Source organism: Aspergillus vadensis (genome assembly GCF_003184925.1).
Source record: "Aspergillus vadensis CBS 113365 unplaced genomic scaffold BO88scaffold_1, whole genome shotgun sequence".
In the NCBI taxonomy this organism is placed as follows: domain Eukaryota; kingdom Fungi; phylum Ascomycota; class Eurotiomycetes; order Eurotiales; family Aspergillaceae; genus Aspergillus; species Aspergillus vadensis.
In genome coordinates, this window is record NW_020292039.1 from 2,722,249 (window position 1) to 2,733,772 (window position 11,524).

The window sequence follows — 11,524 nt, forward strand, 5'->3', positions numbered from 1 at the left end:
AAGTAGTGATTACTAAGTACTAGTGATATTGAATTAAAGAGAAACCAATAAAATCAGGACAGCTTGAAAGACACAGGAATATAAGTATAAGTCGAAAATAATATATTTGACATTCGCAGAAGAGCTTAATAGTAGATCATTGAGCGATGGATCATAGATGAGCGGCACAATGATGAAGCCGTGAAGGCGGTGACGCTGGAGCTTACTCAAACGGGGACCCAAAGCTTAGAGCTCCGGCCAGGCACCCTCTGGCACGCGTCCTCTGCTAACGTCCCTCCTCCCTCGTCCTCGATCCTTCATTCCCCCCATCTCGATTCCATTTTCAACTTGCTATAAGACTAGTTAATTTTTATTGTATCTTCGAATCGAGTTTGATATACCACCGCAATCATGTCTGGTGAGAATTCCCGGACCCTCTCGACTGAACCGGCTTCCATGACTTCATCGATAGACTGACAACCTCTGTGAATAGGAAGTGCATATGACAGACACATTACCATCTTCTCGGACTCGGGTCGTCTGTACCAAGTTGGTAAGTGGCCCTCTCTCATTATAACCGCCTCTCCCCGACGACCCTCCAAGTACTCCGATCACGGACCACATTAGACCATCAAGACCGCCTACTCACCATTGATGCCCTCGGCGCTTAGAATATGCCTTCAAGGCTATCACCTCGGCCAACATCACCTCGATAGGTGTGAAGGGAAAGAACTGCGCCGTGGTTCTGTCCCAGAAGAAAGTTGCTGTAAGCTCGTCCCCGCCGCCCGAGACGGCCTATCGGTCATCCTCTGATAACCATACCAGGACAAATTGATCGACCCCTCCTCCGTTTCGTACATTTTCAGACTTTCTCCGTCGGTGGGCTGTGTGATGACTGGCTCCATCGCCGATGCGAGAGCCAGTGTTGACCGTGCTCGTGGTGAGGCGGCTGAATTCCGATACAAGTATGGCTACGAGATGCCCTGTGATGTCCTCGCAAAGCGACTTGGCAATATCAATCAGGTCTACACGCAAAGGGTATGTGTCGCCTGCTTCAAAATATAGCCCGGGATATTGGCTGATGGATCACGTTCACCCTCTAGGCTTACATGCGTCCCCTCGGAGTTGCCACGACCCTGGTATCCGTTGATTCGGAGAAGGGTCCCCAGCTTTACAAGGTCGATCCTGCCGGATATTATATCGGATATAAGGCGACTGCATCTGGACCGAAGCAGCAAGAGGCGATCACTTACTTGGAGAAGAAGCTGAAGAACAAGGAGTACGCCGACGGCAGCTGGGAGGATGTGGTGGAGCTGGGAATCACGGCTTTGAGTAATGTGCTGAGTGTTGATTTCAAGAAACACGAATTGGAGATTGGAATCGTGGGAGGGCCACGAGCAGATGGCCAGGAAGGGACAGACATTGGTTTCCGGAGTTTGACGGAGGAGGAGATCGACGAACGACTGCAGGCTATCAGCGAGAAGGACTGAGCTGGGTTTCATTGTTTTTTACTGGGAGCATCCATGTTGGTAGACGCAAACGATCGATGAACATCATTATTTTTCTCTGATGCCATGAGCTGGCCTGTGTCTGACGAAACTCTATTTCTCATCCTGGTCGGTTGACTTGCTTTTTGCACCGCTGCTGTACTTGACATCCAAAACCTGGAAAGCCCCCCTTGCAGCTACTGTAACCGGGGCTCCTGTATCGGAAAGACCCGTCGCCTGTTCCTCCGGACTGGTGGCGAATATGGGGATAGACAAGCACGGTGCGATAAAGTATGGTCTTTGCGATCTGACAGGCTTAGAGAAGGAAGTTGCTTATCTGCACGTTCTATGCTGCAGCACTTGTTACTAAAGAAAGGAACGGCGGTACCGGGATTATCGATGTAGAGCAATGTCAGACGTCTACTGCTATGAAGTATGGAGCGTGCTATCTGCAAGCTTTAGCACTTAATGGGAAAGCAATCTCTCCGGACTAGCATTTCGCACTGAAGCAACGTTGACCATGCTTATTGGAGGAGCATGATGAAACTTGCCACCGAGGAGGTCGGGACGGAGATACTACTACTGTTCGTATCCTGCAAGTAGACGTGAAGTGACAGACAAGGAAGGAGAGAGCAACAGCCCCGGATGGATGATGACGGGAAGGAACTAGTAGTATTCCGTAGTATGGAGTAGTCAGAACCAAGTCAATGGTGGATTGCGCGAGTAAACCTAGTACCTTCAAGCCTGAGGCTGCGGTGTTTGCTTTTCCATTTTCAGCTGGTTTACTCGCCTCTCTGTGGCTGAGCTGGAAGTTGTGGCTTTCGCGGTTTCTTTTTGGCCGCCGTTCTATCTTTGTCATTTTTGCTTCTCTCGTTTTTCATTTTTCTCGCTGCTGTACTCTCTGCTCTTGACGCCCTTGCCTGTTTGCCGTGGGACCGAACGGTGCCTGAACCTAAACCGAGTCCGTGTCAAAGCCAAATCCTTGCGAGGATTTCCCTGCACTGGCACTCGATTATTCCCTTCTTGTCGATATCTCCGTCCCAACTTGCAGCTGATGTGAACTATGAATTACTAGGGTGTGGCGTTTACCGAGGGTGGATGACCCTCATCCCAGCTGGCAGTAACTCGCACTTTCCCACTTACTTTCTCTTTTTCTTTTTCTATTTTTTTTTTTTTTTTAGTGTGTCTTTTGACAACTTAGAATCCCGCTACTTACTTACTAGGATTAGAACGAACTAATCATGCCATGGGTTGATGGTCCATCTGCTCATGCTTGCCCGTCTCCACCCAGTCTGCAAGATGAACCAAGATCCAGCACTTTCCCCTAAAACCCCCCCAAAAAGTCAAAATATACTAAAATAAATCATAATAAAATTTTCATTGTGGCTTTATCGGTTTTTCCACTGGTGTGGTCCTTCTGTGACACATGCGGCGATGTATCACCCTGTCCACCTTCTCCACCCACAAGCCGGTGGAGTCTCTTTCTCTCTGCCCGGCCCCAGTCTTGAATATCGTTTCTAGTGTTGATTTTCTTTTTCCCAATATTCTCATTCCCACCCCTGCGTTGACTGCTATCGCCGGTTGCCGTGACCCAGTTTTGTGTATCTTCTCATTTTCTTATGCATATGCAGACCCATAAGCATTGATCCCCCTACCTGGACCAGCTGCTTAGCGTCGCGCTTAGATATCAGCCTTAGATCCATTCGCCGTGGGTGGACATCCCAGGCCCTTTCGGACACATGGCTCTCATGGGGCCCGTTTCCTACTATTGATCCACAATGGGTGTCATTATCCAGCTGCAGTCCCTAGCTGTGATGTCCTCCTTTCTCCATCAGCGTCCGTCAACGCAGCCAGCCACTATTCATGATGATGATCCTCTTTCACCATGTTCCCCATCGCCGGGCTGATGGCCCATGGTCATCCAAAGTATCTATGGCTGAACGTTAAGCTTAAAAGGATATCCCACCCTCGGCCTTCAGATAGTAATATCATACAAGACATCAGAGCTCGACTCAACAAGAATATAAAGATCGCCTTGTCTCTTCTAGTCAATTGACTGGACCGTTACTCTAGCACACTCCATTCATTCTCTCCTCTTGGATATAGTTCCCTTTAGTGCCTTTTGTTGCACCCTTCATCTCTACATACCTTTAATCACTTTTCGGAGGCAAATTCAAGTTTACTACAATTGCAATGGCTGATGGACGTAAGTATCGACTACTTCACTTCACCACACTACCCTGGAGTCGTCAATGGCATTGACATGTTGTAGTCAACGAAGCTCGTGCCCTGCGGGTGGCCGAAATCATAAATGACTACCGAACTCTACTTGTGCACATCTCTCAGCAGAACGTCCAAATCCCGAGTGCAGAAGCCAACGAAGAGGGCTACAAGACGATCAGAGAAGGCCTGGCTGCCGCCCAGGCATTGATGTCGTCCAACTACAATCCCAGCATGACACCTGCTCAGTCGAACGTGGAGACGGAGAAGGCGGAGTTGCAGAGAGTGATTCTTGATGCTAGCGCCCGGCGCTTTCAAGCCCATCGTATCTACCTTCGCGTGGCAGCCGCCAGAAGATGGGCTATCAACCGGCAGAACATCCTGCGAGGACAACAACCTGGACCTCAACACGCTGCTCAACTCAAGACTGTGAGCAACACGTTCCGACAGGTGAGCAAAGCTCTGATCGTTACGGTCATTGAACCATTGACTAACCCTGAATACAACAATAGGAAATGGCACAAGTGACAGACCAATACGTCGTTGCTGATCTCCGGGCTGCAGACACGCGGGCAGGTCATTGGCTTGCCGACGATCCTTCCCTGCCCGTGATCCTTACCTGGATCCGTTCTCACCCATGAATTGCTGGGCTCACGATGTGCAACTTACTATACACCTGAACCTTTCGGCAGGACGAGATGTTGCAGTGTACGGATATATGATGTTGTGAATGGTTTTCGGGCTTACGGCACCAATTTGCTTGGTTATTTCGGTATACCCTTGATGTGGGCGGTTTGTTATCCGCAATTCTGGGCGCAGGTCGCTCGTCATGTTCTGTTTTTGGAAAAGAAAAGCTGTTTGATTCCCTATGATACGCCTATTCTGTTCGGTTATACTTTTTCTTCTTTGCATTGGCTCTTTTCGGCTTTCATGTTGATCTGCTACTTTGTTCGGGTTCTTTTCATGTCATGATATCCCCCTTGAATTATGGCTTACGCTAGATGCGATTTAATTGGATATCCCTAGCGAGGGTCAATTTACACTATTTTTGTTTCTCAATGTGCTTTTTTTTCTGGGTAATTATTCCCCTAGATTGCCTTGGAGTTGCTCCGAGCAGCCAGATTATTTTGGGACTATCGATGCAAGTATGCAACCCAAGGCAGGGATGTTGCTGCCTTAGCGGTAGACTAGTGCGACTCCGACACTTTTCTCATTATTGACGGATCAATTTTCCGCTCTGCAAAGCTGAAGCGAACAATCAATCTATCGGTGATAGTACTTGTTAGTCCTTGGCATGTTACGAGATTCTCCTCCTAGCCGAGGGAATTGGTACGATCAGGACCATCCACATGGGCAACGGTCTACTTCTGCGACACGCCACAATGATGTCGAAAGAGAAGGATGATAGCGCGTGGCTTGCCAGTCGTTTCCTGTCAAGCAGTCGGCAAGCCCGCGCTGTGGACCCGACGGGTTAATGTGGAGAAGGGGGAGAATTTTCGAATAATTATCCAGAATTTTTGAAACGGGAACCTTGACTTTGCTCGGTATAGTAGTAGGTTTCAGTTTGTCCACATGGCTAGGGTTGATGCGGGAAACGGCCTACCAGCTGAATTGCTGGAGTCGAATTTTTCTCATTGGCGTCGAATTTACCGTGTCGAGGGGCGAAACGCTCTGGCCGGAGCGACAGATAGACAGGAAATGAGATCCTCACATTCGACTCATCCAATGACAGCCGCCGGAGTTACCGAAGTGCTGGGTCGCTGCTAAACTCTTGGGTGCAGCTGGTCGAGGACATCCCAGCTGAACTGGATGGGGCGGGGAGGATCCATAGCTGCATGCGCCCGGAAAGCGAAATGGAGATGGAGAAAGCAGAAAGTCAAAGAAAAACAAAATAATTAAGGGACTGACCTCTGACGCAGATGCACGGCGGTTCCCTTGAGATCTGTCCATTCTTCTCAACCAGTTTGAAAAAATTTTCATCGCAGGTCAAATTCTGATTTGGCAGATCTGCTCCAAATTGCAATGCTGGTGGATTCAAACTGTGGCCGTGCAACCGTGCCCTGCAGTAGCTTAAAGTCCCACGCGCCAATCAGTGCCCCGGCCGTGCGATAGAGGCAAAGGTTTCAGCTGAGAAGGTCCAGGAAACTGATCCACTCGGTCGCTTTCACGTCCTTAATTCTTCTTGATCTGTTTCCTGGTCTGGTTAAGGGCTTTCAGTCACTGGCGAGGCGGGGATCCCGTCGGACTTGCTGCCGCTATCTTTCCGGATGGACCTCTTGTTTTACGATCAAGGTGATGACTACGTATCCTGGGCCTAACTAACTAATTAAGTTAACTATCTATCTAGTGACTGGGAGGTGATGTCCCTTTCGGTCGTCGATGGGTCCCCAAATCTAGGCCACGAGGTTGCAGGATTAGTGTCATCTGTCACGTTCGGCCAGGATCCATGGTACAACCGGGAATGCTCCTTACTTAGTTTCGTTTCCGCTATTCCTCTCATTCGACCGTGCCTCGACAATGCTTTCTACTCGTTACAGAACTAATAGCTACTACCACTATGGTTGCATCTACCCCTGTCCCCCCGTGCCTCGATCTTGACGAGGATGAGATCGGTAAATCGTGATGGTCTCCATAGTCCAGAACAAGCGAGATGCATCATGCGCGCGCTCCCACCTCGCATCCTAATTGCTTGGTCTGATCATACCAAGTCATTCAATGCTCCCTTACGTGGCCTATACTTTTGAACTACCGCTTCATCACAGAGCACTGGACCATAGAGTTCCTGCTACTTCGATGTTACCCACGGTCATGCCGGACGTCGGGAAGTTGTAACCTCAGCTCCCATGATATCTCCGGAGACGTGAACTACCCCGAGATACATCATGCGCTTGTAAATTTCCCTTAAGAATGTCATCTGAACTGAGATACACCGGGGACGATCAATGCAAGTCTGGGGATTGGGTTGTCGAACCAGGATCCCTCCCCGATAGCCGATCTCCTTGTTCTCGTGACAGATACTCAGGCACAGATCACTTGAGGAATTTTAAGTGTCCCCGCCTTGTTCTACCCGGTCTAGTCTCATCGATCCTCCCCGAGAGGTGAAGTATCAAGGAAGCACACGATATAGTGTCGTAGCCATGGAGGTCTATACTACCAGGAAGACTATGTTTTACAATTCAGAGCATGGCATGGTCAGACAAGAAATGACCGACGCCACCGACGGCACAACTTGTGTTTCAAGAGGACTTCACAAGCCGAAGATGATAGTTCCTATTCACCGAAGAGAGATATAAATTCGAATCCCTCCATTAGACTCCTGGAGTAGTAGCAGATGCCCATCAGCTTCCTGAAATCCCAGTCAGCCACATTTTGATGATCACATAAGCGCAGACCACCTGTCTCCTGCAGCCACAGTTGCACCGCCGCGATTGACTCTAAGCCAATCAGAAGTCCGAACTGCTGTTATTTATATAGTGTACTTAGTACCATACAGGAGAGGTGACCTAAGGCAGGTACAATCATCCCACCCCCCTCCTGCTGCATCGTTTGTTCCTTCCGACTAACTTTTCCCGGGTTCTGCTTACCAGCCTCTTCTTGCATGCTGGTAAGTGCTTCTGATTATTGCCGACCATGGCTTTCTCGCGATTAATCCACTGTCTCGTACTTCTCATCGTTGTTCTTATCCTTTCTGCTCGGTACTTTTGGAATGACGCAGCTGTGCTTCCGCTCCAGCCCAATCCTGCACCTACTACCGACACGAACGCTACCATCCCAGCTATGTCTTCTGGTCTGAAGTCCGTGGCCTACTTCGTCAATTGGGTGAGCATGCACTCGATCTTGGCTGCCGTATCCCAACTCGACACGGGAGGCAGTTCCACTCGTGTAGTAGTAATTCTGATGCCAATGCTAGGCGATTTATGGCCGCAACTACAATCCTCAGGACATTCCGGCCGACAAGCTGACTCATGTCCTATACGCATTTGCTAACGTTCGCCCGGACACTGGTGAAGTGTAAGCTCTCCACTCTTCTGCAGCACATGGCTGATCACCCCCTTGCCACCGGATCAGCCGCACTGACTTCTCGCCACAGTTATCTGTCCGACACCTGGTCGGACATTGAGAAGCACTACCCCACAGACTCCTGGAATGACGTCGGTACCAATGTATATGGCTGTGTCAAGCAGTTGTTCTTGCTCAAGCAGCAAAACAGGAAATTGAAGGTCTTGCTCTCCATTGGCGGTTGGACCTACTCTCCCAATTTCGCTCAGGCCGCTAGCACTGATGCAGGCCGCACTAAGTTTGCTGAGACTGCAACTAAATTGGTCACTGATCTTGGATTCGATGGTATGTGACTAGTTTGTGACAATGCATGGGACATGATTCGCTAATGCTGATGATTGCAGGCATCGATATCGATTGGGAGTACCCCAAAGGTTGGTTTCTGGGATTGTTGGGGAGATGAGTGACCAGTTAGATGTCGATACTAAGACGACCACCTACAGATGATACAGAAGCGCAAAACATGGTCCTTCTGCTTCAGAAGTGCCGAGAGGTGAGCTTTTCCCCTGATCGTAATGCGCGCATGCATGCACTAACTTTGTCTAGACTCTGGATGCAACTGCTGGTGCGAACCGGAAGTTCCTTCTCACTATCGCTTGTCCAGCTGGTAAGTGGATGATATAATTTGTTTTACTTGGGGCGAGACCAAGTCAGACCCAAATGAATGCTGATCTCATGCAGGTCCTGCTAATTACACCAAGCTCAAGCTGTCTCAGATGACGCCATACCTGGACTTCTACAACTTGATGGCCTACGACTATGCCGGAAGTTGGGACACTGTTGCTGGGCATCAAGCCAACTTGTATCCCTCGGCTGATAAGCCAGCGTCGACGCCTTTCTCAACCAATGAGGCAGTAAATTACTACATCCAGAAGGGTGGGGTCCCCTCATCCAAGATAATCCTGGGAATGCCGCTGTATGGGCGTGCCTTTACCAACACCGATGGACCCGGGACCGCATACTCGGGGGTCGGACAGGGAAGCTGGGAGCAAGGTGTCTGGGACTACAAAGCGCTGCCCAGAACAGGAGCCACTGAACATGTCGATGCCAACCTGGGTGCATCCTGGAGTTATGATCCCACGGCACGCACCATGGTTTCCTACGACACTGTGGCCGTGGGCGAGATGAAGTTGGACTATATCACCAAGCTTCAGCTCGGCGGTGGCATGTGGTGGGAAACCAGCGGCGACAAAGGAGGAAAGACGGCCAACAAAGCTGACGGCAGTCTGATTGGAACTTTCGTGGAAGGGATTGGAGGCGTGTCAGCCCTCGACCAGTCGCAGAATGTGCTCTCCTACCCCGAGAGCAAGTACGACAACCTGAGGAACGCATTTCGGTAGAGCGATTGATACTTTGATTTATCTATCAGTTTAGTTGAGTAGGCTTTTCTCAGTTACATGTGGTTTGTCTACGTATTAGGTAGTCTAAATTGAGAGCGGTTTCGAATTTTTTTCATTTCTCATTGCTCGGACACTATGGGACGATCAAAGCGCACACGTCCCAACCTCATCCACCATACATTCACGACCAACATTGCTAGGCGCTACCGGAAAGAAGACATGGCGGAACGATCGACTTAGTCCATTTATTTGGACTCGTCGAAGACGTAGGTGAGGTGGCACTTTCCGCAGTACTGGCGGTTGTGCATAGCGGCCATGAAGATACCAGCACCGCACTAGAGGAGTCAAAGTTAGTAAGACGCACCAACAAGAAGATTCAACCATAGGGCGGAATGAAACATACCTCGGGGGAGGGGCACTCGCGGCGAAGACGCTCGATCTTGCCATCACCGTCGACCTTGTAGTACTTGAGGACGGCAAGCTTGGTCTTCTTGTGCTTGTGCTTGATCTTCTTAGGGGTGGTGTAGACCTTCTTCTTGCGCTTCTTACCACCACCACGCAGGCGGAGCACCAGGTGGAGGGTGGACTCCTTCTGGATGTTGTAGTCCGAAAGAGTACGGCCGTCCTCGAGCTGCTTACCAGCGAAGATCAGACGCTGCTGGTCCGGGGGGATACCCTCCTTGTCTGGAAGATCATCGTTAGAATATGTTCCATATCTTTGGAATGATGTAGGTCGTGTGTATGTGTGATGCTTACCCTGGATCTTGGACTTGACATTGTCAATGGTGTCCGAGGACTCCACCTCGAGGGTGATAGTCTTACCCGTGAGGGTCTTGACGAAGATCTGCATCTTGATGAAGGTCTGATTTGAGAATGATTTGTTAGTTTTTTATTTTCTACTGGTGTTTTGAGCAAAAATGGGGAGTTGAATATCATCGGCGTTTTTGCATCTCATCTTCGTTTCTTGATCACATATTTTTCGCCCCAGAGTTTTTGGTATCTTGCGCGCTAAGTTGTGCACACGAGATATTTTTTTCTGGAATATGTGGAAAGAAATGAAGATGAGATGTCGCAGATAATATCAAATCCCTTTTCTCTTTCGTCACATAGTAAAATGTATAGGGGCCTCAACTCACCTCGACAAGACTTGTCTTCCTAAACCTTCGACGATCGTGGTAGGAAAATATCCTCGGTGGTGGTGGGCTTCGTTAAAATCGGTTGTGCGGTCACGTGGTGCCCATATTACCGAGTCGGGCGTAGTGTGGGTGGGCCACTCGGATAATCAGCCCTCCGGGTCCTCGGTCATGTGATGGACTGCGGCTGAGGTCACGGGATGTTGCAACTTGCTGACTGCTGACTTTAACAACGGTCTCTTGGATACGTCAGTTTTGGTGCCTGCATCGTCAGGCATAGACACGGCACGGAAAAGCGAGGCAGAAAGTACGACTACTAAGACTAAAACTAACTAGACTCGAAATCCAACCTCTCAGCAATCAGCATCGACGTCAACTTCGTCATCGTCATCATTTGCCGCCCATCCCTCCGCTCAGTTGCTAATTATTGATTGAATAACATGCGGACAGGAGTCAATTATTAAATGGGCTATTGCAGAGGAAGGGTGAAATAATGTTTCAAACCCTCACAGGCCACAGGTCGCCTCCTCCCGTCCTTTATAAGAGGCAAAATGTGGGATTAGATCGATAATGGAGATAGGGTGGTTGTCTGGACCGCTGGTAGAAGCCAGGCGAGAAGCAACCTCCTTGCAGGTGTGCAACTAAACCTGCCGGATCGTAAGCTTTAATTGTGTTCGGACCACTGGTTGCTGCGGCGGGCTGCTAATGCTCCGTGCTGGAACCAGGGCGCGATCCACTGCGCTGGCCAAATCGCCGGGCTCCATGCCAAGGGGTGCTGGTTTCCCTGACGCCTCAGCCGACCCCGTTGCTAGGCCAACCACGCCATTGTTGATCTGAACCGTGGGCGATAGATCGGGATAGCTTCATCATCTCCATCCACCTTTCCCTGGTTCCCACCTCTAAATACCTTAAAAGACTTCCTTGGTTCTTACCCTCCCATCTTCCCACCTTTATCGAAGCAGGAGTGTTCAACCCGTTTCTACCAATTCGCGTTGCAGGGAAGCTTCTTATAAGGGCTTCGATTGCATCTTCAGTTTGCGACTTGTCCAGCGCATTTTAGATAGCTGTCGCAAGAAATCTTCCTTTGCATAGACCTAGTGCAGAGGCTGCGTTAATTCCTTAACTGCTGCGCTTGCTTTCGTTCTTTCTTCTGCGTCTTCTTTAACCTTTTTTTCTTCCTAGCGTGAGTGTTCTAATTGAGGAGATCACCGACTGACACCACTGCAGGGCGGTTCATTACCATCTTGTCGGCCCAGCCGCGTGGCTAGTATTGCGTGAGGTTGGTAACTCTCGGCGCTGGATGCGA

At 49.6% G+C, this 11,524-nt stretch overlaps 5 protein-coding genes across 5 annotated transcripts; 3 read left to right on the forward strand and 2 right to left on the reverse strand.

The window, feature by feature from the left end:
- Nucleotides 1-325: 325 nt before the first annotated feature.
- prs2 (proteasome core particle subunit alpha 1) lies at nucleotides 326-1,902 on the forward strand. Its single transcript, XM_025705626.1, has 5 exons — nucleotides 326-397; nucleotides 473-532; nucleotides 651-745; nucleotides 805-1,017; nucleotides 1,083-1,902. The coding sequence occupies exons 1-5, from the start codon at nucleotides 391-393 to the stop codon at nucleotides 1,467-1,469; spliced, it is 762 nt and encodes a 253-aa protein (XP_025568760.1). The 5' UTR covers nucleotides 326-390; the 3' UTR covers nucleotides 1,470-1,902.
- Nucleotides 1,558-2,608, reverse strand: BO88DRAFT_28812 (uncharacterized protein). The gene is made up of 2 exons (XM_025702391.1): nucleotides 1,971-2,608; nucleotides 1,558-1,911 (listed from the first exon to the last, which is right to left on the reverse strand). Exons 1-2 carry the CDS (start codon nucleotides 2,323-2,325, stop codon nucleotides 1,664-1,666), a joined length of 603 nt encoding a protein of 200 aa, XP_025568761.1. The 5' UTR covers nucleotides 2,326-2,608; the 3' UTR covers nucleotides 1,558-1,663.
- Nucleotides 2,609-3,382: 774 nt separating this feature from the next.
- BO88DRAFT_27749 (uncharacterized protein) lies at nucleotides 3,383-4,507 on the forward strand. Its single transcript, XM_025702390.1, has 3 exons — nucleotides 3,383-3,672; nucleotides 3,739-4,136; nucleotides 4,199-4,507. The coding sequence occupies exons 1-3, from the start codon at nucleotides 3,660-3,662 to the stop codon at nucleotides 4,325-4,327; spliced, it is 540 nt and encodes a 179-aa protein (XP_025568762.1). The 5' UTR covers nucleotides 3,383-3,659; the 3' UTR covers nucleotides 4,328-4,507.
- A 2,580-nt stretch (nucleotides 4,508-7,087) lies between these two features.
- BO88DRAFT_378774 (glycoside hydrolase family 18 protein) lies at nucleotides 7,088-9,206 on the forward strand. The gene is made up of 7 exons (XM_025704454.1): nucleotides 7,088-7,505; nucleotides 7,597-7,697; nucleotides 7,777-8,030; nucleotides 8,090-8,119; nucleotides 8,189-8,238; nucleotides 8,292-8,352; nucleotides 8,427-9,206. The coding sequence occupies exons 1-7, from the start codon at nucleotides 7,317-7,319 to the stop codon at nucleotides 9,083-9,085; spliced, it is 1,344 nt and encodes a 447-aa protein (XP_025568763.1). The 5' UTR covers nucleotides 7,088-7,316; the 3' UTR covers nucleotides 9,086-9,206.
- On the reverse strand, nucleotides 9,073-10,251 carry BO88DRAFT_355860 (ubiquitin-ribosomal 40S subunit protein eS31 fusion protein). The gene is made up of 3 exons (XM_025703712.1): nucleotides 9,842-10,251; nucleotides 9,489-9,769; nucleotides 9,073-9,420 (listed from the first exon to the last, which is right to left on the reverse strand). Exons 1-3 carry the CDS (start codon nucleotides 9,933-9,935, stop codon nucleotides 9,331-9,333), a joined length of 465 nt encoding a protein of 154 aa, XP_025568764.1. The 5' UTR covers nucleotides 9,936-10,251; the 3' UTR covers nucleotides 9,073-9,330.
- Nucleotides 10,252-11,524: the final 1,273 nt, after the last annotated feature.